The sequence below is a fragment of the Mycteria americana genome, chromosome 2, assembly GCF_035582795.1.
Source record: "Mycteria americana isolate JAX WOST 10 ecotype Jacksonville Zoo and Gardens chromosome 2, USCA_MyAme_1.0, whole genome shotgun sequence".
NCBI classification, from domain to species: Eukaryota; Metazoa; Chordata; class Aves; order Ciconiiformes; family Ciconiidae; genus Mycteria; species Mycteria americana.
This window is the reverse complement of record NC_134366.1, coordinates 69,238,944-69,264,235: the sequence shown is the minus strand read 5'-3', so window position 1 is coordinate 69,264,235 and position 25,292 is coordinate 69,238,944. Positions and strand designations below refer to the sequence as shown.

The following is a 25,292-nucleotide window of genomic DNA, read 5'->3' as shown; positions in this document are numbered from 1 at the left end:
GGTACCTGAAATAATATAGTCCGTTATACATTTTGTGAACTCAGTTTTAACAATTGCCCAGAGTTAGGTAGTATGAGCAATGCTGGTGGTCCTTTGCTAAGAATATCAACATATGGTCTAATTATTGTGGTTCATACTGATGTTCAGCATAAAGTCCTACTGCATTGCCATAAGGGCAAAAAGGGCCTCAGTGTAAATAAAAATCAGACCTTTTAAGTTAGAAAGGGAGCTGTGTAGGAACATTTTAGTTGCTTTCCATCAGACTTTACAGATGTAAGAATTTAAGCCTGCTTTTAAACTGGAGATATTGAGTGGGGAGGAGCTGCATGCTTTCAGTATGGACAGAAACATGCTTGTCTGAGAGCTCAGCTAGCTAGCTGGGAAAAAACCCAGATATTTAATGGAAGTGAAAATGTTTCTCAAGAGAGTTAAGGATTAAAAATGAACAAAGGGTTCAAAATTCTATTAAAAAATACTCTTACGCACATCTGCTAATACATAACATACTGACCTACATCGATTTCCCCACTTGAACATCTTTCATTCTTAATCTTTCATACAAGTAATAATTATAGCAAAAATGATTTAGAAAAGTATGCAATATTATATAACTGTGTTACATCAGCAAAACCACGTTAAGGAAACATGATTATCCTGTCGAGCTCTTTGAAACCAGGAAAGGTAAACCTAAAAGATAACTGTGAAGCATTAAGTCTGCCTCTCAATGAATATAAATTGTAATGCTTTTTTCTTTTTTTAGCTGTCTCTGATCATAACCTTTTCCCAATATAACATTATAGATATATTTTTGGATCACCTGGATTTTGTGAGAAGTTAAGTACAGGCAATCCAAGCTATACTCAATATTCAGGTAAAAAATAAACCTAAAACCTGAATCATCGGTAGAAAAAATGGGAAATACGCAACTGAAAAGTAATAGTAGAGAACATGAGAAGCAAAAAAAAAAAAGCAGCTAGGTGGAAAGGATGACATGATCACAATAGGGCTTGCATGCATGTACAGACATTCACATACAAGCACATACATGCATACTACACTTGAAAAGCAGGTATCTGCAGGCACTGATGTATGCTGCGTTGTTGAAAAGCATTTTAGCTTTTGGTCACCACCTGCTCTTCTCTTTTACCTACTTAGGGTATTTCCACTGAAATAACCTGTGAGTTATGCCACAAACATTCAAAATGACCTACAAATCCACAAGTTATAAATGTGTACAAGTTCACCTCAGAGTCATCTCTGCAGTCATGCCTGCTGATTTTATATAGGTTACCTGAGGGTATGGGTTATTTCAGGACAGATTGTAAATACTGGTTTGTGGTGGGTTGACCCTGGCTGGATGCCAGATGCCCACCAAAGCCGCTCTATCACTCCCCCTCCTCAGCTGGACAGGGGAAAGAAAATATAACAGAAGGCTTGTGGGTCGAGATAAGGACAGGGAGAGATCACTCACCAATTACCATCACAGGCAAAACAGACTCAACTTGGGGAAATTAGTTTATTACCAATCAAATCAGAGTAGGATAATGAGAAATAAACCCAAATCTTAAAAACACCTTCCCCCACCCCTCCCTTCTTCCCGGGCTTAACTTTACTCCCGAGTTCTCTACTTCTCCCGGCCAGCGGTGCAGAGGGACAGGGAATGGGGGTTGCGGTCAGTTCATCACACGTTGTCTCTGCCGCTCCTTCCTCCTCAGGGGGAGGACTCCTCACACTCTTCCCCTGCTCCAGCGTGGGGTCCCTCCCATAGGCGACAGTTCTCCATGAACTTCTCCAATGTGAGTCCTTCCCACGGGCTACAGTTCTTCACGAACTGCTCCAGCGTGGGTCCCTTCCACGGGGTGCAGTCCTTCAGGAACAGACTGCTCCAGCGTGGGTCCCCCACAGGGTCACAAGTCCTGCCAGCAAACCTGCTCCAGCGTGGGCTTCCCGTGGGGCCACAGCCTCCTTCGGGCACATCCACGGGCTGCAGGTGGATATCTGCTCCACCGTTAACCTCCATGGGCTGCAGGGGACAGCCTGCCTCACCATGGTCTTCACCAGGGGCTGCAGGGGAATCTCTGCTCCAGCACCTGGAGCACCTCCTCCCCCTCCTTCTCCACTGACCTTGATGTCTGCAGAGTTTTTTCTCTCACATATTCTCACTCCTCTGTCTCCAGCTGCAATTGCTGTTGCGCAGCAACTTTTTCCCCTTCTTAACTGTGTTATCCCAGAGGCACTATCACCGTCGCTGATGGGCTCGGCCTTGGCCAGTGGCAAGTCCGTCTTGGAGCCGGCTGGCATTGGCTCTATTGGACACAGGGGAAGCTTCTAGCAGCCTCTCACAGAAGGTACCCCTATAGCTCCCCCGCTACCAAAACCTTGCCACAGAAACCCAATACATGTTTACTTTTATAAAGGGTCATACATAGTGAAATTACAATAATGTTGTTCTGTCCCCAAATCTTCCTACCACCCCCCCTTCTTCCCAGGACTAAGGAAAGCAGGCAAGGAAACAAAAGGAAGATATTTCAAGAAAATTAAGTTATTTTTCTCCTTTACACTGACTGCTGGAAAATCCTTGGTTACTGAAAATCCAATCGGGACTAAAGTTGATGGCATCTATCAGCTCCAGTAGAGGTGAAACTTCATTGCCAGATTGCACACAGAGAAGTTCAGCGCAGGCTCCAGATCTGGCTTTGGCAAGTGTTATGACCTCTTTCTTTCCCTCTGCATGTCTGGCTGTTTGTCTGGCTGCAGCTCTGAGGTAGAGAAATCCTTCCAGTGCTTGAAACAGCCACATTAGGGAATGCTAATTACTGAAATTTGCTGAAAGATGCTGAGTGAGAGACTGTGCATGCAATTGCCCACCTCAGCTTAAGTTCGTACCTCAGCTTGTATTCAGATACAAGCGGTATGGATGTGCGGACACGAGAAGAGGACTTGTAATAATTTCCCTGTTTTCCTCCCCCTGTGTCAGCTTTCCAGCTGGCCACAGGGAACGCAGTACCCTTTAGCTTAGGAATATGTGATTCCAATAAAACTTGTGTCTCATTTGTGGTGGTTCAAAGACTTTACAATCTGTACATCTACCCAAGAATTTCTCAGTGTTCTCAACTATGCATCAAAGCTTTGTAAAATTATACTTTGCATTTGCACAGCAAATTCACCGCTGATATATTCAGTTCATTTCTCATCTGCATGTCCTAAACATTTCCCTCACATCTGTAAACCTGCAGGCTACAGCTCTGACTGCAACACAGAGCACAGGGCAGCTTGGTCAGTGCATCAACAGTCCCCAGACAGAGACCCCAGATAAGTCTCCACACTCTTTTCTGAAAAAAAAAAAAAAAAAAACAACCCAAATTTTACTCAACTCTTATAAGTTATTTGCATTATACTCCAAAGCATCTGTCCAAAACATCATGCCTTATAGCAAAATAAGTAATTTAAAATGGCCAGGCAAAGAAACACAATGTAAATGACAAGCAAATTGTATCTAGCCTATATTTGTGCAATAGTTCACCTAGGCTTCGAGAGGAAGACCCACTGAATAGGCAGGAAGATCTCTGTTACTTCAGTGGATCTGGCTTTCAGATTACCATGATCTACACCAATAGACTTAAAAACCATAGCCACACCTTTTTAAGCATTTCTCCCTACAGATTAAGCTTCCTTTTCCCTTTTTACTTGGCAGCGTGTCTGAGACCCAGCAGCAGATACTGTTACACAAAACACCATCTTCAAGAAATAAGATGAGCCTCTGACATCCTAATGTTGTTTTAGAAATCACTGGTCTCTTACAAACATCACAGATACTTTAAAAATAAGCCCATAAGTTGGCAATTCCTCTGTATTTACCAAGTTTTCCTGATGTCCTATTTTCATATCATCACAGAGCTATCGCAGGAGTTTTAGAAAACAAGTTCCTCCACTGCCCCAGCTCCATCTGCTTATTTTGCCTTGTTCACTGTAAGCTCTTAAAGAGTCATTTGGGATTTTATTCATTGCTTTGAATAAGCAGTGAGTTAATGTTTTTCCCTGTACACCTTTTAAAATTTATTCAACTTCTTTGGAAGTCTTATCCACAGAAACAGTTGTCTCTCAGCTAATATTTGCATTCCTTCCTCAACGTGAGCCATTTCTTCTTTATTCTAATCTAATGACCATGGCTTAGGATGCTAATTTTCCTGGATGGACAGGTCAGTGAGAAACCTGGCCAGTGTGCTCTTCAGCATGGCTAACACTTGCTCATAAGTCCTCTGCTTTGTCTCATCAGCTAATAAGAATTAATAGCAGATTAAAGACTATGACAACTACTTCCGTTTGGAATTTCTAACCCTTTCAGAAAACATTAATTCTTAGCGTATACCTGAGAGGTAACATATTGCCACCCACATCTGAGATGAAACATAAAGATGTCCAACAGCAGTACTATATAACAAAGCCAGACAAGACATAAAAAAAGCTAAACTAATTTGAAATTGCAGGTACTAAAGATGGATCATAATTACCCAAATTAGAATTTGAAGAATTAGAATTAATGCATTAACTCAGCTAGTCTTGAAAAAGCGTCAGTATGATTTTAATGACCACCAGAACACAGGCTGCTTATCTGGATGAAAACGCAATGACCTCCCAGAAACGCTGGACTGGAAATTACTTCCCGGGTCATGGAGTTCAACAGATGCAGGAATTGGTACATCTCATCCCAACTGACTCAAGACTTCTTAGCTAATTAACACCATTCCTGCTTCAAAAGTCTTCCACCTCAGTTGCAATTCTACACAGAACCACGTGGTTGTCATCCACACTCAAAATTTCCTCTCTCTTCCTATATTGTTATATAAACACACAAAGAACTTCCTCAACTCATGAGTACCGGAGAATATCAGAGGTCCTGAAAATGCTTGCTTATGCTTTCAAGAAGAATCTCATTTTGTATTAAAAATTGTGGGATTTATTAAAGGAAAAATTAAAGGGAAAAATGTGTTACTGTTGGGACATAGAAAGCATACAATTGATGAATCCAAAATTATTTCCCCACTGCAACGACTTGCAGCCATCAAGTGCCCTGCTTGCAACAGGGACACAAGTTTTTCCAACAGCTTGCCCCCTGTGCCTATCCAGTGCACACCAAGAAAGGGTAGCTGGTGAAAATGTTACGGCCAGTAAAGTCATGATGTGGATAAGCAGTCCTGGAAACATAACGGAGCACAGAAAACCAAACCCTTGCCCTTTCCTCTTTATGCGTCATCAGGCAGTACTGCAGACATACCCAATTTAACCTAGAGGATTTCATGCTCATGCACTGCAGGATTCTTGTAGCTTCCACGGTCCTGGGTGTTGGACTAGCTGGATACTGGAGAGGATTCACCCTGGCAGCATTCCTGTTCCTTTTTTTCCTAATTGAAAAGTGTATTTTTTAAAATCAAGATTGTGCCAAGCCTAAACGGTGCTTTCACTAAATAATAGTCAAACACACACAAAAAATGGCTAGAACACAATGTTCTCTTTTTTAATACATTAGCAGGCCTCTAGAGCACCCAGTGAGACTTAGGTCGATGTGTACAAAATTGGCAATAACAAATCAAACTGATAAATGCAGAGGGAAAGGGCAGAAATAATCTATTTTGTAAAGCAACATCAAAGCAAATCTCTTTGCAACTTCTGAATTGATACATGCTGGAAAGGTGCGTCATGTAGCCTAAACTACCTCTAGTAATTTATCTGGTGTTGACCCACAATCAGATTCATGCCCTATTGCAGCAGGTAACTCCTAGAAGGGAGGAAGCAGCAGGTGCTTCATTCAGAAGTTCATCACCTTCACCTCTGAAGTGCACTCCACAGGTCTACATCCTTCCTTCCTTCCTTCCTTCCTCCTTCAACAGAACTAAAATATCTGCCCTCAGCCCCACTGTATAATTTCAGGAACTACACTGTTTTTCATGAATCTGACCAGACGCAGGAGGGAGTATGTAAGAATGTAAAGGGCCAAAGCATAGACGATTATACTAGTGCAGTGTGCTGAACAGTCGCTGATCTTTCCATAATTTACTAAACTACAGAAGGGAGTAATATGATGTGCAGACTATTAGTATGGCTATTATGTGACCATAACAAGAGACATTCAGAAAGCAAGTGGCTGGGAAATACCAGACATGTATTGAACCCATTAACAAATAAATGGCTTGTGTAATGATCTTCTTGGTGTTGCTGAAATAAAATCACTCCAGTTCCCATCTGTCATGCTTTTTATTTCTTCAATTCAACTCTGTGCTGCACTGCAAGTCTGCTAATTAAACCACTCTAAAGCTACATTTAGAAGTTCATATAGGATCAGATGCCCAGTAAGGTTAAATTTGACCCAAGTGTTTCATTTGAAACAACCTGTGCAAGGAAACTAGGGCAACAGTGAAAAGCCTAAAATCGGTACAACTGATCTGCAAAGTTGTGGGATGGCTCAGCAGCTCCAGAATTAGCACTGCTTAATTAGAGCCTATCAGAGGGCAAGAAGTTGACAACATTTTAATGGGACATGTGCAAATGGTGGCCTTAACCCTGCTTTTTGTTCTGTCCCTACTCTGCTTTTCTGACTGCACAACTGTACATTCAGGCCTAGCACAGGATGAACACTTAAAGAATTATTTTGCTTAATAGTTTAACAGATGCCAGCTTGTTTGTATGTCATCTCTTCCCTGTTTAAATCCTTTGCAGCTGTGCCTACAGCACTGCATTAAGTGTGAAGCTACCAGGCACTTAAGCATGCCTGCGCTGGTAAAAGAGGACTAAAGAAGACAACGTCAGGACCTCCGCAACTTCAGATCACTCACGTTCTACTCTTCAGAACACTGAACAGCACACGCGCCCCAGCCAGCCTGCCTGTATAGGCACACAGCCTTTCTCTGCTTCAAGTGTCTGGTACTCTGCCAGAGATACATTTGATATATAGGACTAGTTCTTTCATGCTCTAGTATATTACGTGGATTCACCACAGGATGAAAAAGGGCACTGGCTTTCAATGCATCAGCAATATGTGCAGAGTCGCTGCTTCACACAGCGCTTTGTGTCGATTGTTTCAAAGCGGCACGGCCAGCGTGCTGAACGTCCTCCTTGGTGACAGGTGCCACATTCAAGAGAAGTGCTGCGCTGCCCTGCTGACTCGCTGCCCTGCATCACATTCACACCACACAGGTGGCTCTTTTACCTTCTCTCCTAGATGTGCAGTCCTTGCAGGTGCGTGTGAAATACACAGGCGATTTGGTGCAGAAAAAGCACTGAAGAGTATTTTGGGTGCATTTCTTGCATAAAGTCTTCTCCAATCCGTTCTGGGTTTTGGCACCAAGCCTAATTTTAGGTGCTTGTATCTGAAATTGCGTTATGATGATCAAATACGCTACACCTCCATCTTTTATAGATGGATCAGGAAGTTATGAAGACTGCAAAATTAAGTAACATTTAAATATGCAAACAGCTGTGTGCTAGAAAGCAGAGACATTCCTCCCAGGTTGGAACAATAAAAAAGCACATTCCTGTATGTTGAGAGTTACAGGCTGCTGCTCAGGAAATCAATGCTGATGTTCACAAAGAAAATTGTTTGTACCTCCCCTGCTCAATTTGTGCTTGTTAGATAATAAATTCTGAGCACTTACCTCTCATAAGTGGTGTAAATCTATGAGCGGGTGGTGATAGGAGTTTGAACCACACCAAGCTGAAAAAGTCGATATCAAGATAGGGAAAAAAGCCACCAGGCGCACAAAACTGGATCATTTGTCACTTTAGCTATTGACATATCTGAAATCTGTCGTAGTGAAAATGCTGCTTGAAGTGATTCTACTTGATAGTTCTATTCCGTTTTGAAAGATTCTGCCGATTTGGAAGAAAATTGTTAAACATTTCCAGTAAAGTCAGTGGGGTTTCAGCACGTGCTCTGCACCTTTACTGAATCAGGACTGTAAAAGCCAGTATTATTGGACTGCACTCAGAAGAGGCCTTTGGTGCAAATGACTTTTCTTAATATTTAAAGAAAATCTCTTGCCAACCATCCCAATTTAAAATGTGAGTAGAGGAAATAAAAGGAAGGAAAAGGTTATTATTTATAACACAGTGACTATAGTTATGCTACAGTCAGAGACCAATTACACCCTGGTTACGCTTTCCGACTCCACTAATTCATATAAATGGAGTGCTTGCTACATGACAGGGTAATTGCAGTGTAAATACAATAGTCTTTATGTATCTGGATACTGAAAAAGCCCCGTGTTACTGAGGTGGCAATAAGAAATAATTTGGACATGTCATTAACTTTCAAATTCTTTGAATCGGTGCTAATTAGGATCTAGAAAAGCATAACCAAAAAATGTAATTACACTGAACTAAGGGCTCAACTGTGCAACTATTAGGAGGCTGCTCATGTACGTATGCTTGAACATAACTGAGTATTGCTAAATCAGACTGTAAAACACTACCATGGTTTTATAATGAAGCAAAACCAAAGTGAAAAAACGAATTAATGACATTTTTCAGCTGTAACAAATGTGCTGAGGGTTGTTCTCACACTAAAAATAATTCCCTTGTATTTTGTAGCTCTGTGTGTGTGTGTGTGTGTGTGTGTGTGTCAAATTCTGCCAGGAAAGCCACCCTTCCGTCCAACTGCCTGTTAGCTGTAGCTTCTGTAATGGCTAGCGTATCCATTCAGCGCATACTGCCCTGGAGCCCAATCTTAGATTAAGGCTTTAGGTAATACTACAATAAAAACTGTTGAAAACAATAGAGTATTAATGAAAACCTTTCTGTATTACTCCTAATGCTTTTCTTGCTCTCTTTTTAGAGTTCATCTCTCTAGAGCATTTCAAAACAAGCATACATTGAGTGCACACAGAATTTTGTAACATGAAAGTACTAGCGTCTCCTATGCACATAGTAGGGAATTGGCAAAGATTTTACTAAGAGGTACTACTACACTTCTTTCTTCTATCTCTGATGAGCTTACTGTGAGCCATTACACGTTCTTTTGTACGCAAGTGACCAAATTGCTCCTTCCATGCTTACAGAAAACCAATGACATACGGAACTTCCTGTTAAAATGCTGAAGCAACTCCCCAGTCAATGTAATAGTTTCTTTAAATTCAAAGACTTATGTTCTCATGTTATACCACTTCATGATGTTAGCCTGCACCGGTGGCAATGTATGAGCACATAAAGGCAGGCAGGATGCAGACAGCATTGCTGCTATTGTGAAACAAATACCACATCAGGAGAAAACCAAAAATGGGCAGATATTTCCAATAGATCAGAAGCCTACACAGATCACTTTCCTCCCACAGTTTATGGATCAGCTACTTTTTTTCAGAACTATTCACCTCGAATGGTTAATCAGTGGAATCCACTTCTCTTTCAGCAATTGTTTCTTAGCGTATATATTTTCTGTTAGATGCCCTTTTACATTGGAAAGGGACTGTACCCTGGCAGAGAGCACTTTGTATTTGACTGCTGGAGTCTACACTTCCTTCCAGCTGAGTGAGTATTTCCAGTCATTTCCCCTGCTCATTTTGCCTCGACTTTTTCATTCTTGAATGATTCCATCTCCTTTGCAGGTAATAGGAGGAGACATAAACCAGGATGGGTAGAATATAGGTGATACTAACAATGCCACTCCTTACCTTGCATTCAAAGGCAGCTGCAAGCTGGGGGGAGCTCTGGCTACTTCTCATCTCAAGATAAGAAAAGGGGATTCTCTTGCTCACTCCTGACAAATACCCAGTCACCTAAGCACACCCATAGCTTCCAGAGAAGTGCTGCTTCCCTCCCTGGAAATGCTGAGCCTTTCAAGGTACACCACTTACACTTGTTAAAGATATACCTAGCTTGCATTCCTTGCTGTGATTAATTGCAGCAGCCTGATGTTGTGTTTTCCATAAACTTTTTTTTTTTAACCTCAATTGCTGAACAGTGCAGAAGCCACTAGAAGTTTCTGCTCCCTCTTTATCCTGTTTCTTGAAGTATAATTATTCTTACACTCTCAAAACCAGACTGTTAGATTTATTACATAGCAATGCCCCAGAAACACAGACATGAAGTGAAAAAGAACACACAGCTGAGATATTTAAATCCAGCCTTTGGAAAGAATGAGAGATACAGCTGCTTGTACATGCACACTCTCATAAAATCCCGGCTTGCAGCACATACATGGAAATGAGGCAGAATGCTTCATTATCAAACACTCCTCGGCAGCCCACGCTCTGACGTGACAGCACGTAATGCAAATATTTACAGCAGAAAGTCCTCAGGAATGATCAGTCACCACCAAATGGCAGCAGCTTATCAAGCAGTAATTCCCGCTGTGGGAAACTCAGCTGAGGCAGCATTTCCACACAAATACAACACAGAGAAGGTCTCTTTCAATAATTAGCTCCCATTTACATAGCTTTCCCCACAATGCTAAGTGTATTTGACAAGTGCATCATGATCTACGAGACAGGAACCATGGCACGAAAGCTCCAGAGGTTCGATCAACCGTGGTTCTTTGCATCTAATACACAGCGAGTGATTGCTCCCAATTTAGTGAAGACATTTGTCCTGAGGCTAAAACATTGATTCTCCACTTACTGTCTTTTAATTGTGATGTATCCAATTTATCTTTTTAGGCTATAAACTCTTAGGGGAAAAGGTTCATCTTTTTCATTCTGATGTTGTTCTCATGCCAGCTTTATTTTACTGCAAAAGAGCCATGTTCAGGTTAAATCATTTTCACACTAGCAAGATAACACTTTCCTATTGCTAGAATTAATTGCTGTAACTTGTATTGTTTTTCTAGAACAATATCTGATGTAAAAATGAATTAGTGGTGACAACATCATGAATAAATGAAGAGTAACAAATAGAGGAAGGTTGCCGATGTTGTAAAAGTGTTCTTTTCTACTGAGAAAATGGTTTGCTCATCCATACCATGGTAATGCTTACGCTTTAGTAGTATAAACTACTGTGCATAAACAGCACTGCTTTCAGGATGCCACTAGTCCAGCAAAAAAGAAGCCAGCCAGGATGTTGCTTTTTTCCAGAATTGCAGGTGCTTCGTTTTACTGCCATTACCCCCAGGCCTATCCACTGCCCCAAATTCACATTTACACTTCTGCCATGTATGAATTGGCCAAAGTGCACAGCCCTTCGTTCCCAGATATTCAAGCCTGATGATTCACAGGTGATAAAATGTGACAGGACTTTTCACCAACAAACGAGCTGCAGGGCATCCTAATCAGCAGGCGAGGCAGCTCTAATAACTGGGTTACAGCGTCAGGAGATAAAACTCAAATGGAGCAGAACATTCATAATACAAGAAATGAGAGATGCTACTCAGCCTAAAGCACCATCAGTGCTATACAAAGACATCCAACTAACGCAGCAACTTTTTTCCCCTTTGGAAGCAGGATTCCTTGTAACTGCCAAATAAAGACAGTCTCAGCAGCGCGTGAACAAGAATGGCAACCACTTACAGCCCCTTACAGCCCCCAGCATGACCACCTCCAGCTTCTTTTCCCTTTTCAATTGCAGCAAACTGCAGTCAGACAGACAGTGAAAGGGGGTTTTCTGTAGTTGTTTTTTTAAATTCTGGTGTTAGGATACTGCTGGTTATTGGCGTTTGCAGGTCTCGTTGACAGACAGGACGGGACACGCACCAAGCAGCCAATATGCCAGCTGCTGCCCCTGCCGCAGGAGGTGCCACACGCCTGGAGGCTCGGACAGAATCTGCTTGGGTGGCTCTAGCATCAGCTGCAGATGAGTCTGTGGTGGCAGTGAAAGCGCTGTCCCCAGAAGGTCACCTGTCCCCAAAGGACACCTGCTCCTGATCTTTCTCCCAAGCTGTGCCAAACGAAAAGGTTTGCTTGTGTCAAATACACAAAGCCTTGTTCCTTCGGTCCCCGTACTGACAGCCTAAGCTTCAGGATGAATTTGTGACGCCGTCACAACAATGGCAAAATTCCCTTTGGTTCAAGGCAACCAGCTTTTCAAAAAACTTCACAGCAGGATCCCTATTGATATTTTCTCCCTGCAAAAAAGCTATTATTTCTAACACACTAAGGTGCCACAGCCACTGCTAAAACTCCTACTGACTGCAAAAGAGGGTAAATTTCCAAGCACAGACCACAGGATTCCCTCTTCCAGCAGAAAGGATGTGCAAGAACCTGCCTCAGGATCTGAAGAAGGTTCCCTCTGAGCAGGGCCCCTCTCTGCACCCAGGCCACAGCAGTCAGAGGACCGAGGCTTTCACTGGTACTGTGAGAAATGGTGTGCCTGGGACCCCGGGGCAGTGCTCTGAATCACTGGAGCAATGAAAACAACTCAAGAGTTTGATGCATCCAATTCGATCACGGAGGGCCCCGCATGTCAAGTCTCACTAGAGTAAGAAGTCTCAGGGCCCTCAGACGAGCCATAGGCATGGTGCTAGACTGTCACGGCTCTTAGCTGATCACGCGGACGCATAGGGGAAAATAAAACAGTCTATCGCTTCCCTGCTCAGCCGTGCTCAGATTATGATTCAAGACACAGGAAAGAGAGATGGGGCTGCCCACTCAGTATACTTCACTGTGGAGCTGCTGCAGAGGGATGGGGAGGGACCTGGCACCACGGATAAGGAAAGCTGTGCATTTACTCTCTGGTTGATGATAGATGAGCATAGCAAAGTACAAACCAGAATATCTGCTGCTTCTTTTGGACAAGAATTTTCTGATCATTGTTCCAAGCCATTATTTAGAAAAAATGTTTTAAAATAGATATAGCAGTTTATTTTGGGATTCCTTTAACACTTTCTCCCTCTCCTTCCACTAAAAAAAACCCCAAAAAACCACAAAACCAAACCAAACACAAAAACAACCAAGTCTGGAATTCACCATTAGTGAAATTAGTGAAATCACAGTCAAAAGGTGAGTGCTTATGTGTGTTTGCAGTTATAAGGATAATGTCTGCACTTTGCATGGTGTTACCTGTGCCCCAGCAGCAGTCAGTGCAGAGGCACACAAGAACCCAGGAAAAGGCTAGGGCTGGGAAAATCCGTTGTTATCCCCTTCCTCATCTGTGCAGTAAGGGTAACACCACCTTCCAATGGCGCAGGATGCTGTGAAATACTCAACAACTTTAGTAGTAAAGGTTGGACATGTACTGCAGAGAGGCAGATGGAGAAAGGCATCTGAGGGTTTCAGCTGGGACTGGAGTTTGGAGGGTCATACTTAGCTGAAAGCCTTCACATAGGCAAGAACCAGCCCATTATTTTTCTCTAAACTCTAAAGGAGTTTTCAAATCTTTACCATTTTTTACCTCTTGCACTCATACAGGGGGGTCAATCCAGGTTCATATTGCACAACCTTTGTTGCTATTCCTTTGCTTTTGTTGTCTTCACTACTTAGTATTTGCCTTACAATGCACCAAATTATTTACGTAATGCAGCAAACAATGAAGAGAAGACAACAGAGAAACTGATGCTGCACCTACAGTAACACTGCTGGCCTCTCCGGTCTGCAAAAGAAACTGGCAAAACCACACAGACTATTCTGTAAGCCAGAAAGGCAGGAAAAATTAGATGATGTGAAGAGAATGCTGTTTCCAGACACTGGTTTGGCCCTCAAACGGAAAACTGTTATCTGATTCCACTTTTTATCATATTTTATTTTTCATCCATGTACAGTATACTCAGCTTCAAAGGTCATAATAGGTGTTTCTTTTTCTCATCTGATCTCTATGAAGACCATGAGTACTGCACAAAGACGACTTTCTTTTAAACATGAGTCCTGCTCAGCTGAAAGTGAATGGCTGCTTAAGGCACTTTATTTCCTCATATATATATACAGAGGCCTCAACTGAAGAACAAAAGGTTATGTATTTCCATATTACAAAGGCACAGGTCCTCATACATTCTTCTATTAACTTAAAACATACTGCTGATACTTAATAGAGTAGACCTTCCACACTAAACCTGAAAATTTTTCAGGTTCAAACTCAGGTCTAAGACATGGATGTGAATCATGAAAAAAAATTATTCTAATTTCTCAGCCTACTGATATTTATTACCTTGGTTGGCTGGCTTACCTTTCAGAGAAGACTGGGACTAAATCAATGACATAGATTGTCCCCTCAAATTCATGATAACCAGGAAATGAACAGCAAGTCCTGAGTCAACAAGACACCACTCACTACAGGCTAAAAAGAACTTTTCAGCAGTCCACAAAATTAAGATATCTAAGACTATAATGTTCCTCTGAAGACAGCCAGAGGAAACTCTCCAGGCTTCCAAACTGGCAAATAGCTTCACCGTGAGCATGTGAGAAAGGCCTATCAAGACATGAATCCCTTTTATTCCTAAAAGACATGCCATCAGCCCCTACTCAGCATCCAGTTTGCAGCTACTGTGTGCATCAAAACAAGGCAAAGAAAAACCACTAAAAGTCTCTACATATATTAAGGGTGAAAAACAATAATCCTTCCTGGCCCTGGTGCAACCAGACACAATTAACATACAGCATGTGAGACTCTTCAGTGTTTTTAGAAGTAACGACTTGGGACTGCTAAAAAAAACCAAAACCAACCAACCAACACCAAAAAAACCCCACCACCCAAAACCCCCAAACTTTCAAAACTTACGCTTCAGTGATGTCCACTGAAACCTACATACACCCACAGGTACAACAGACCTTTCCTGAACCCGTCTTCCAGCTTAAACAACATCTGAGCTAGTCTTTTTCTAATGCTGGTTGGACTAAAACTCCCCAGCTTATGCAGACCTCTGCCAGGATGAGCCTGGCAGGCAATGAGACACTGTCAGCAAGGCCAGACAAGCTCTGGAGGTGACCAAGTCTCCCTGCAGGCTTCTAAAAAATATTTCACTCTCCGGATGACCAAATTTTCCAAAACTATGCAAGATATATAGCTTTTTAGAGCTATTTGGGCCACAGAGCTTGCTAAACTCTAGCAAATCAAAATTGCTGTCAATGAAGCCTCAATCTGTCAAAAATGATCCTCACTACTTTGATGGATCAGGACCTGAATGCCCACTTCTTACCACTGATGGGAGTCTGTCACAGTGTAGCTGTTCCTGGAACTGAGACACTGCCATGAAAATGCTCATGCCTCGATTTTGAAAAAAAGCACCTTAAAATAGGAAAATCTTATTCCTTTTCTGGACATTTATTGTATTTACAGCCCAAGAATCCCAAATCCTCTAGAGGTATCACCCAAGTCTTGCAACACCCAGCAGAGAGAAGATAATTTTATAGAATGGGAAACAGCTAGGACATGGGACTTGCCCCAGATCAGAGAAGTTATTTGTGACAGACTGAAAGCTAATCTACATTCCCTTGGCATACAAACCCACATCTAACTGAAAGACTACCCATTTTTCTGTACCACAGTGCACTGAAGAGCAAATATTATGTTCAGTTTTCATATAAAAGTATATAAAGCCAGCAGGGAAAGCAAGGCATAGCACAGTGACAGCAGGGAACAAACATGTAAAAAATAAAAGGCCAGCATAACTTACGGGAGCTGCATTGTTTTTCACTGTGACACTCGGAGTTGTGGCTCTTAGTGCCCCGCTCACGCCATGGTAGTATTTGAAGCAGATCTTTGTTTCGGCTAAAAAGAGAGAATTATTTTAGATTAGAAGAACTGCCAGGGAGAAGCTGCACAATCGGTTGCAGCTCATAGGCACAAGGCTGGCAAGCAGTTAAATTGCGAGTGGTTTGTCCCAGGTTGGTTGGCACGACAGGATACATCCTGCCTCTGATCTTGCCCTTTGCCAGAGTGAAATTTAGAGTCCAGCTCCTGTGACTTAAAGCAGTTAAAACCCCAACCTCTTCTGAGCAGCAGTTATGACAGACAGACCTTAGAGTACCTGATCACCATCCGTTAGCTACATTAGCAAGAAGAAAAGTAGGGACAGAAAAAGAACATGTTCAGACATACCAAAATGTATGGGTTCAGACATACAGGGTTCAGACATACCAAACATTAATGTGCAGAGAAAGTGAGAAACTTCCTTAGGACAACAAGGTTGCTCACTGACAAGTTTCACTGAACCAATTTGTTCTGGTCAGGGCAAGGGCATAGATCTATACAGATTAACTGCTCTGACAGTTACGACATTAAAACATTTTTCAGAAACAGCATAGTACCACGAGACCCCATCTCAGTGTGGACCCCATCCACTGACTTCCAAAGATTTGGATTAGGTGAGGAACACAAGCAAGACCATGATTTTGGATTCACAGCACTGCGTTTTGCCACATGCACTGATATTCAGATAAATACATTAAGTGAGGGAAACCCATTTCAATAACTGTATCAAGGCACAGAAGAAGTGAAATCAGCTTCTTGTTCAATGATCCTCTTATGACCCACCTTCTTGTCTGCTGCAAGAAGGAAAGATACTTTCAGCCAGCTTCTCTGTTGGTCTGTAACTACAAATAGATACGAATTGCTAGTATGCATCATAATCCCACTCACTCACTTGCCTGGACCTGGTGACTTGCTGGAGCACATCCTGCAGGCAGGAATTTTCTTCCATAATAAACTGGGATGTGAACTGGGTTGCTATGCAGCCAGGACACAGCAGGTATGCACTGTATGTATGTATGTAACAGGTATGTTTGTGGGATCTGAAAAATGCATGTTTAAATAAAAGCAGCATTCACATCTTGCAGTTTTAACTGGATAATGCCATGGAAATTTTCAGCTGCTCCATAATATACTTGAAAATGCTTCTCATAATCAAGTTTTTCCTTAACACCTTACTTTGCAGCTGCTGCTGAGGCCCAGGGAAAACACCAACCTTTGCCTGCAGAGCCACAACACCGCTCACTGTAACTACAGTGCCTCTGTAAGAAAAGAATAAAGGAATGCCAATGTTTTAACATACAAATTGCATCGCTGTTTTAACACCAGTAACAAAATAAGTGAAATCAGCGCAACTATGACAAAAGACTATGCAACATTAACAGCTGGGACCTTGGCCACAGATTATGGTACTGTTATCTGCTGTTTGGTAGATCCAAAAACCAACCATGCAGCGCCCCAGGTTGAAGCAAAACACGGGGACATGAAAAGCGGTAGAGACCCTCAAAAACGCAGGCCTGAATTGCTTACCCTGATGCCTACAGTTAACACAGGAGGAAAAATAAATCCTGATTTGTTTTTTGAAAGACAAAAATATTTTTAGGAGTGTAAAGCCTTCCCAACTTTCAAATGTGACTTGGGAGATGAAAACGAAAGAGCTTATGTTCCCAAGCCGTTCGAGCGCTTCTTGTTTCCAGGTGGCTTCTCAGCACTCCTCCCCGAGGAGACACTAGGGACAGGCAGTCCATCGATGAGAAGCACAGTGCCAGCGCAGTTAATCTGCCACCGTATTTTCCATCCCCACAGTTCGTTCTTCGTCAGGCAACCAGCTGCACATTTGTGCTCGCATGGTGAAAATACATGCCTCTCCCACTATATGCAAAGGCACATACATGTGCCCCTTTTGCTTCACAGCACTCCACAAGAAGTGGAACAGGCTACAGAGTCCTTCAGCACCTCCATAAGGGGCTTTGCTGCCCATCCTGGGGTTTAATTTGCAACTATGCCCCAAATGAACTTCGGCAAATTCAACAGAATTACTTGAGGCATCAGTGCAGCTGAGCAAGCGACCCCATTGTTGCACCTGGGAGCAGCAGTTGTTTTCTTCTGGCAGCAGAAAAGCTGGATGAGCCTATGGGACTGAAAAACTGCAAGTCCAGATTGAATTTTCGCATTGTAATTTTCTCTGCAGGACTTTTAACAGCTCAGCAGCTAACTCATTTACTCACTGAGAAGACAGCAAAAGCTGAGGATATCACAATAGCTAAAACACACAGTTCTCAACAATTATTCAAATCTTAATTTTCCTCTCCCCTGGAGATATTTAGCTACAGTTTGCATGGAACATTGAGAGCTAGAATAAAGAGCAGCTTTTTGTTTTAATTTTTATTAACTCATGTAGTTAATAAAATACAACTTCAGGTACTAGCCTGTATGACAATGTCCAGACCTCACAGCAGGAAATCTCGCCATAGGTTGACAAGTAGGAAATCAGTTACCACGTACATTGGGAAACTATGGTTTAAAAGAATCTATTTAAGTAAACTAAAAGTATTAGACAGAGAGAACAGAAGGAGGAAAGAATATATTCTTATGTAGGTATTCTGGATATTAGTACTGCTTTCAAGGTCAAAGGATTACTAAGATTATTGAATATGTATTTGGAGAGAATCATGTGGTTATTGAAGATTCCTCTCAATTTCATGCAACTACTATTTCTAATTTAATTTTCAATCAAACTGCTCACATACAGATGCAAACTGGCAAGAAGGCAGCCCAGAGAGATGCAGGTGTCACACCCAATTCAAAACAGTGGCAGAGGTGCAGCCATTCACCAGGCAGTATTTGAGGCAGTGATTAATGAATGTCAAAGGTTTCATTCAGAGAGCAGATCTGATAGCAAAAAATCTTACAGGGGGCCTTCACAGCTTGAGAAATTACTCTAGAAACATCAGGGGAACAACATTTTCTTTTTTCTTGATTCCTCCCCTCCCTCTTTTTCCCAGATCTTTTTCAGATTGAAAATATCAGGAAAATGGCTATTGTCAATGGATAGATAAAACTTCAACAAGTATAAAGCTTGCAAAATTACATATGGTATCTTTATATGCAAAAATGCCACTTAGACCCCAGTTGGGCTTTTTTTGGCTGGGAGCCATTCTTTCCAAATAAAATTGTTGGTGCCATGTTTTTCACTTTTACAGAGTCCTAACATTTTAATCCATCTGAAGATTGTTCTTGTATTTCTGAATCACCTCTGAGACATTTCCAAAACAGATGCAGACATTCACTGGCTTGGTACCACTGCCTCTGCAGATGAACAGAAAGCACTGTAAGTATAGGCAAGGCAGTGATATAAATAAACCTGAATATTATCCAGCTGGCATTCATACGTAGTATGTAGTTATAAGGGCTGGCTGTTTGCATTGTAGTCTTGTAGATTAGCTTGTTGTGGAATAAAGGAGACCATTTAACTCTGTCCTGCTGCCCTAGCTGCATGGCACAGTGCACAGGTCAGGAGCAGGTGTTGTCCAGTTAATCCCCAGTTATAAATAAATATGTGCCATTGTTATTTTCATCTCAGTAATTATGAGTAGCAGCTCGCTGGATAGGTAATGAAGTTATGATGTTAAAGTCATGAAGTAATGAGGTTAAATTCTCCTTTCAATTAGCATAAATGGCAGTTAGACTAGTAAATCTTCCAAGAGATGAGATGTCTAAAGATGCTCAGAAATACTCATGCCCATGACAATTACTAAACTACTCAGCAATTTTCACGGATCAAGAACAAAACAGCATTGTATTCCCTCTACACCAGGCTTAGTATCTCCATTATACCATGGCTGTGTTACAGCCTTCCACTGCATTGATATAAATAAGACAGTTCCCAGTTGTATGCTCAGACCAACTGCTGTAACCATCATGGGTGCAGAAAATACAGGTGCCTGAAAGCAAGGCCCCCAAGGCAGGGCGAGGCAGGGCAACATGAGAGGCGATTCTGTTTTGCTCCTTGCACCACAGCCCGCAAGCACCTCTGTGGGCCGCATAGAAGGGATGCTCATGGGGAAGGGAGAGGAGCTGGGACGTAGCCCATCCCTGGACACCACAGAGACCACTCCTCATTCAGAGGAAAACTCTGAGAAGTTTGAGTTTTGCCAGAGAACAACTCTGCCATGGAGCTTCATCCTTCTCACAAGAAAAAAAGATCTCGTCCACAGAAAATGATTTCTCTATCAAAGCCCTGAGTTATCTCAGTTACCAAATCAGTTTTGCAAATTAACTGGAAAATGAATTTACCAGATGAACATTACTCTTCTTGGCAATATTCCATACTGCCTCGCAATCACCCAGCCCTTGAAAACACCCTACCTCCTTACTAAACTGAAGTGAGAGAGATAAAATCTAGTAGGGTCTGCTGATGAATTGCAGCTGGAAGTCTTGAAGGTTTAAAACCTCTAAGAGGTGTCCTAGTTTCCATCATCCACCCATTCTTCTTTCCTGTCAGTGTTATTGCTCCTGTTGGTTTACTTGATACCTTTTCCCTTTAAAATACTTCAATTCCTACTCACCTTCCTCATTCCTTCAGAGTTTTGAAAATTACCCTAAATCTCTTCTCAAAAGTTCACTTGCTCTTATAATCCTCTGCTCCTCACTTACTAAGGCTAGTCTGGTCTCAGAGGCTTAGCTTTCACTAAAAGGTGGATTTATTCTCTCAGATATAAAAAGAAGCACTGCCAGGATTAAGCAGTTTCCCTTGTTAAACAAAACCAAAAAACAACCATCCTAATGAGTATTTCAAGGAAAGACTAAATGATATTCTTTGGGGAAAACAGGAAGCATCAGTTGGTGTTTGATAGGAGCATATGATACACCTGAGGCACTTCCACAATCTGGTTGTGATTTACTCCCATGATGCTTTTTCTTTCAATTAAACAGCTGAGGTGACTAGGCATTAGCTAAGCATTTCTCAGCACTGAACAACCTCTCAGGGAAGTAATGCCAGTCTTAAAAACTGAGTCATTTGTGATCAATTCAATCTATTACTAAAAGAGCTGTTGTTGCTCTTTTGGGCAAACATTGTGCATAAAAAATGAGAGGTGTCAAAAACCAGTAATGAAAAGGTGGCTGTCTTTAGTAAGTGGGTCGGAACCAAGTGAACCGAATCAGAGAGCAAAGCAATTAAGGTATGAGTCATAAAGTTCTCCCTAGAGAGGACCCAGAAGTGGAATAAACAAACATATGATACTGTGCTATAATCAGATCGCTTCGGGACCATCTTGAATTAAAGTAGCCACGGTGGTCTCTGGAAGTGGAGACAGAAGGTGTCAAAGTGGAGATACGGAGTCCTGATTGAATACAATGGGGAAATTGGGAGAGGCATATGAAAATAAATAGGACAAGGAATTACAATGGGAAGCCAAAACAGAGAGATTAAAGGCAATTTATATGAAGTGTTGCAGTACTGGAATTGAGTAAGCAATGGCATCAATGTCGAAGTTGAGGGAAGGAGGGGACTGAGATTAGAAGACAATCACTGTGCAGAGAGTGGGACAGGGGAGAGGGGAGAAAGACTGGGACTGTTTAAATGAGACTAAATGAGGAGAAAGCAGGGAAGAAGAAACAAGGCAAGGAAAGGCAGAGAGAGAGAGAGAAAAGAAAGTCAAACCTGAAGAAGAAAGAGAAAAAAGTGCCCTCTCACCAAGAGCTTCGTGAAGCATGGAGCACAATATATAAGCTGTATCAGCAGCTACCTGTGAAACCCAGTGCATACGTGTATGTCCTGTCCACCTCTCACCCTTCTCCACGTGCTGCTGCCTCCAGCGCCCATCATCTGCTTTTGAATACCGCTGGAAGTGTAGAGAGAGCAGGTAAACTATGCAACCCAAAGAGTTGAAATCCAGTGCTCCTGCATCAGCATAAGCCTTTCCCTAAGCATCAACAGCTTTTAGATAAACGTAGGTTGTTTCTGCCGATACTATACCTGCCCTGTCAGCAAGGAATTAAGACACATAACGAAGACAAAAGGTAAGGTTATTACTCCCATATCTAATTTGTACTTACAACATTGATACATGGTACCGCTTCTTTCCATCACGTATGCCTCCTGCTGCTCCATGCAAACAACGGCTCTTATTTCTTGTGCTGTATCAGAAAAACTGCCTGTTCCAGGAATTGCCTGTCCAATATGCAACGGTGACACTACAGCCGTCAAGCTGGTCTGCTGCTCAGCCACCTATGGACTGTGCATTTCCTTAAGCTGTAAACCGCATCTGCTCACAGTACTTGTTTAGTATCACAACCGCCTACAGTTTTCCATAAGGCACCTCAGTTTTTAGACAACTAACAGTTTAAAACCCAATGAGGCCTAAACAGATGTGTTTCTTTAATCCCAGTTGCAGAATTTCTTCCAATTTTCTGATGACTTTTTCCCTACCCTGCTCCAAAAGGTGCACAAACACATGTGAACAGACTGTCAAAAGACTTCTTTTGAGAAACTGCAAGATATGAGATTTTAAAATCTCACCTTTCAGATTATTGTAATGCTTCCAGGCAAGAAAGAAAAAAGTACCTGAAGACAGAATTAAGGCTGACCAGTACATATCAACAATTTCAGGCACAAACATTTGCAAGGAAACTGTAATAGCTCAAAACCAAGCAGTACAACACCCAGAAAACTTCTAGTCAAGATTAAATTTAAGCCCAAAATCCAAACTTGTCAAGATGCAGAAATGCACAGTTAGAACATTCAAATAACCTTAACTCTGCAACAATAAGTATTGTATTTCAGTATTTGTAGTTGTAACTGATATTTGAAGAACAGGTTAGATGATCTTAGTAACTTTATTTCATCTTCAGATGGTGTTGTCACAGACTGCTATTGCTTCACAAGGGTTGCACATTCAGGGCTGGAGTCACCTCCTTTGTAACAGGAGAGCTGATTATTATCATTTATTATATCATTGATTCTTTGTTCTGTTGTTGTGATCTGCAGATACTCTCTGCTATTGACTATCACTTTTATTTCCTTTGCTTGATAATTTGATTCAGCAGCTACCTGCCTCCAACCACCACAAGAGTAATACAGTAAATTAGTACACTAACAACTAATAGGTAGTAACAAATCCTCGTAGTCAGTGGGCCAGTCTCCTCTGTCCTAACTTCACTTGTTTGAGCCCTCAATGTTGCATGCTCCATACTACATTGATTTTAGGTCTAGCTTTGTATAATCCACCTCTATTACTATGCTGTTCGTATGAAGTGACATGCATCTGCTTGCCCATGACTGCACTGTGATTAATTATCATTATTCAGGAATTTTTCAGGTGTAGACTCCTGAGCATAAGACAGAAAAAATCACACCATTTTTGCCTTATGAAAATAAAGGTATCCAGGGGTTTCTATTAAAGGAGAGATACAACAAAGGGGCTCTGTAAACTGCTATTCAGGAAGAACATATAGATCTAATTTCAAAAGGCTGTTGCTTATGTGCTACCCTCATAAAAACTGTCCTATTGGCAAGACTCGTTACTAAAGAATTCTAGCAGTTGGAATGGATGTGTGCTTATACATTCATTTCCAGCACTTGTATATATTTCTCCATACAGGCAGGATATCTACCATTGCTGATTATGAAAGTTGCTTGACATTTTTCATTATAAATCTTCTTTTCAGTTGCTTGTATGTTTTCAAAGATATATACATTTGGATTAAAATTTTGCATGCTGGATGTCTGCCTCAGATCTACAGAGATGCACAGCAAGAAAATTTCACCCAGAAATTTGTAGCTGTAAGGGTAAGGGAAAACCATGGATTTTTACCCATTAAAGATTTCTGAAGACCTTTCCCTTTACCCCTCATGTTAATATGGAGTAGAAGTCACTATACTAAACATGTATCTTTTGCTGTTCCTGTAAAAGTACATTAAAATTCAGCTAACTTATAAGCCTCTCCAAAAAATTCAGTTTGATATGCTTATTTGAGACATCTTTGATTTTACCATCTAAATGCCCAGGAAATCCTATCTGTGCTGAGCATGTTCCAGACTGGCGCTAAGACAGACTTTTTCTGCAATACAGATCTAAGCTCTTTTTGGCTGTGGCATGTCTGGGTGCCTCCTGGGAGCAGGAGGACTGTATCCCTGGGTATCTCCCCGCTGTGCCAAGTAGCATGGAAGAGGAGAATATGAATCCACTGCCGATCTGCCCCTGTTGAAGGAAGAGATGAAGGCAGCTGGGGGGATTAGGGAGCATGGGGTGGGGAAACAGAAGCCAGGACAAAAACAGGTAAGATGGTGAAGAAAAAAACCTGTGATTTGTGGTGGTCATAGGCTTGAATAGAGAAGAATTTTGGGAGAGCAGGTAGCAGAGCACTGTTTCAGTCTTGCTAGGACAGATGAGCACTGCCAGCTGCCTTCACGGTGGGAAGGCAATGCATGTACTGGGGGACTTGTATTCAAGCTCCCAATTATGCAACCACAGGGAGATGGCAAAGGAACTTACGGTCAGTCTACTGGCTCAAACTTTGTCCAGATGGGCAGGGGTTGGAACACATTAAAATCTACAGCCATCCAGTGGCCCTTGTGAAAGTCCAGTTCATCACGGACAAGGGTCTGTACCATCAAGGTGCCCAGTAAGTCTGGCATTTAGATTGACAACTAGAGTTGAGGCAGAGCAAGGCAAAGCTTCTGCAGATATGCACCACAGGAAAGGTCAGTACAAGGATGCCACTGGCCAACCTGTAGCTAAAGATGCTAAATGTCTTTAATAAAAAGGTGTTTTAGTCCTTACGTAGCTAAGAACAGAACCTGCAGTTTGCACTGGGGCATATTCTCCAACTGTTACCCACTTCTTAAGTTTTATTGTATAGCATGAATAACGGAATCGAGGTTTAGTTTGCTCAGACAGCTCACATCCTTGAAGATAATAATTTCCTCCTAAAATTATCTTCAGAAATGTGAGATGGGGAGAAAAAAGAAAAACAAAAAGACTCAGCCTTACCATTCCTGGCACTGAGTCATCTCTCATCCCATTGAAACCAACAGAACTGTTTGCTCCATATTCATAAAGACAGCAGGCTCCAGCCCAGAACAGGCAAGAATTTTATCTATTTACTTACAGTCAAACCCAACAGTGCTATCTATCTGCTCAGCCTTTATGGACTGTTGTAAAGAAAGGACTGATAGGCACCAATCCGAGTGAATGAGAGTTAAGAATGGGAGGGGTTGTAACAACTTACCTGCCTTTCATCAGGAGAAGGAAAAGCTGTTTGAGAGAGACATTTTAGTCATTGCAAACAGCAAATTATAAGGGCTGCACTGAGATTGAGACTTTAATGAAATTCCAGAGCCTACAGGCGTATAATGTTTTTATGTAAATCAGCTTAACGATGAGTTTTTCACCATGAGCATTAGCTAGTGAGCAATTTATTTGAGGAAAACTTGCAATCATCAAAGCATTTTTAACTGTGTCACAGTTGAGTCCATAATAACTGGAAACCATGCCTAAAGTTTGCTTTCTGATCCTACGCACTCATGCACATTGCATGAAAAACAACATTGCAGGCAAAATCAAACACATGGTTCCTCTATTTTTGAGGGAGATGATCTAAAATAACTTCTGAAATGCAACAATTACATGAGACTAAGTTTTTAAATAAAACTGATCATCATCTTGGTTACAATGAACTCGATAGTTCTT

General features: G+C 41.7%; 1 protein-coding gene across 4 annotated transcripts in view; it reads right to left on the bottom strand.

The window, feature by feature from the left end:
- Positions 1-25,292, bottom strand: part of HECW1 (HECT, C2 and WW domain containing E3 ubiquitin protein ligase 1) — a 273,800-nt gene that overhangs the window by 120,843 nt on the left and 127,665 nt on the right. For all 4 annotated transcript variants that reach the window (XR_012774309.1, XM_075493694.1, XM_075493692.1 and 1 more), the window contains one exon: positions 15,524-15,618. Coding sequence is in view for 3 of the 4 variants with exons in the window: in XM_075493694.1 (XP_075349809.1) it covers positions 15,524-15,618 (95 nt within the window). In the remaining variant the exon portion in view is untranslated. The remainder of the gene's footprint in view (positions 1-15,523; positions 15,619-25,292) is intronic.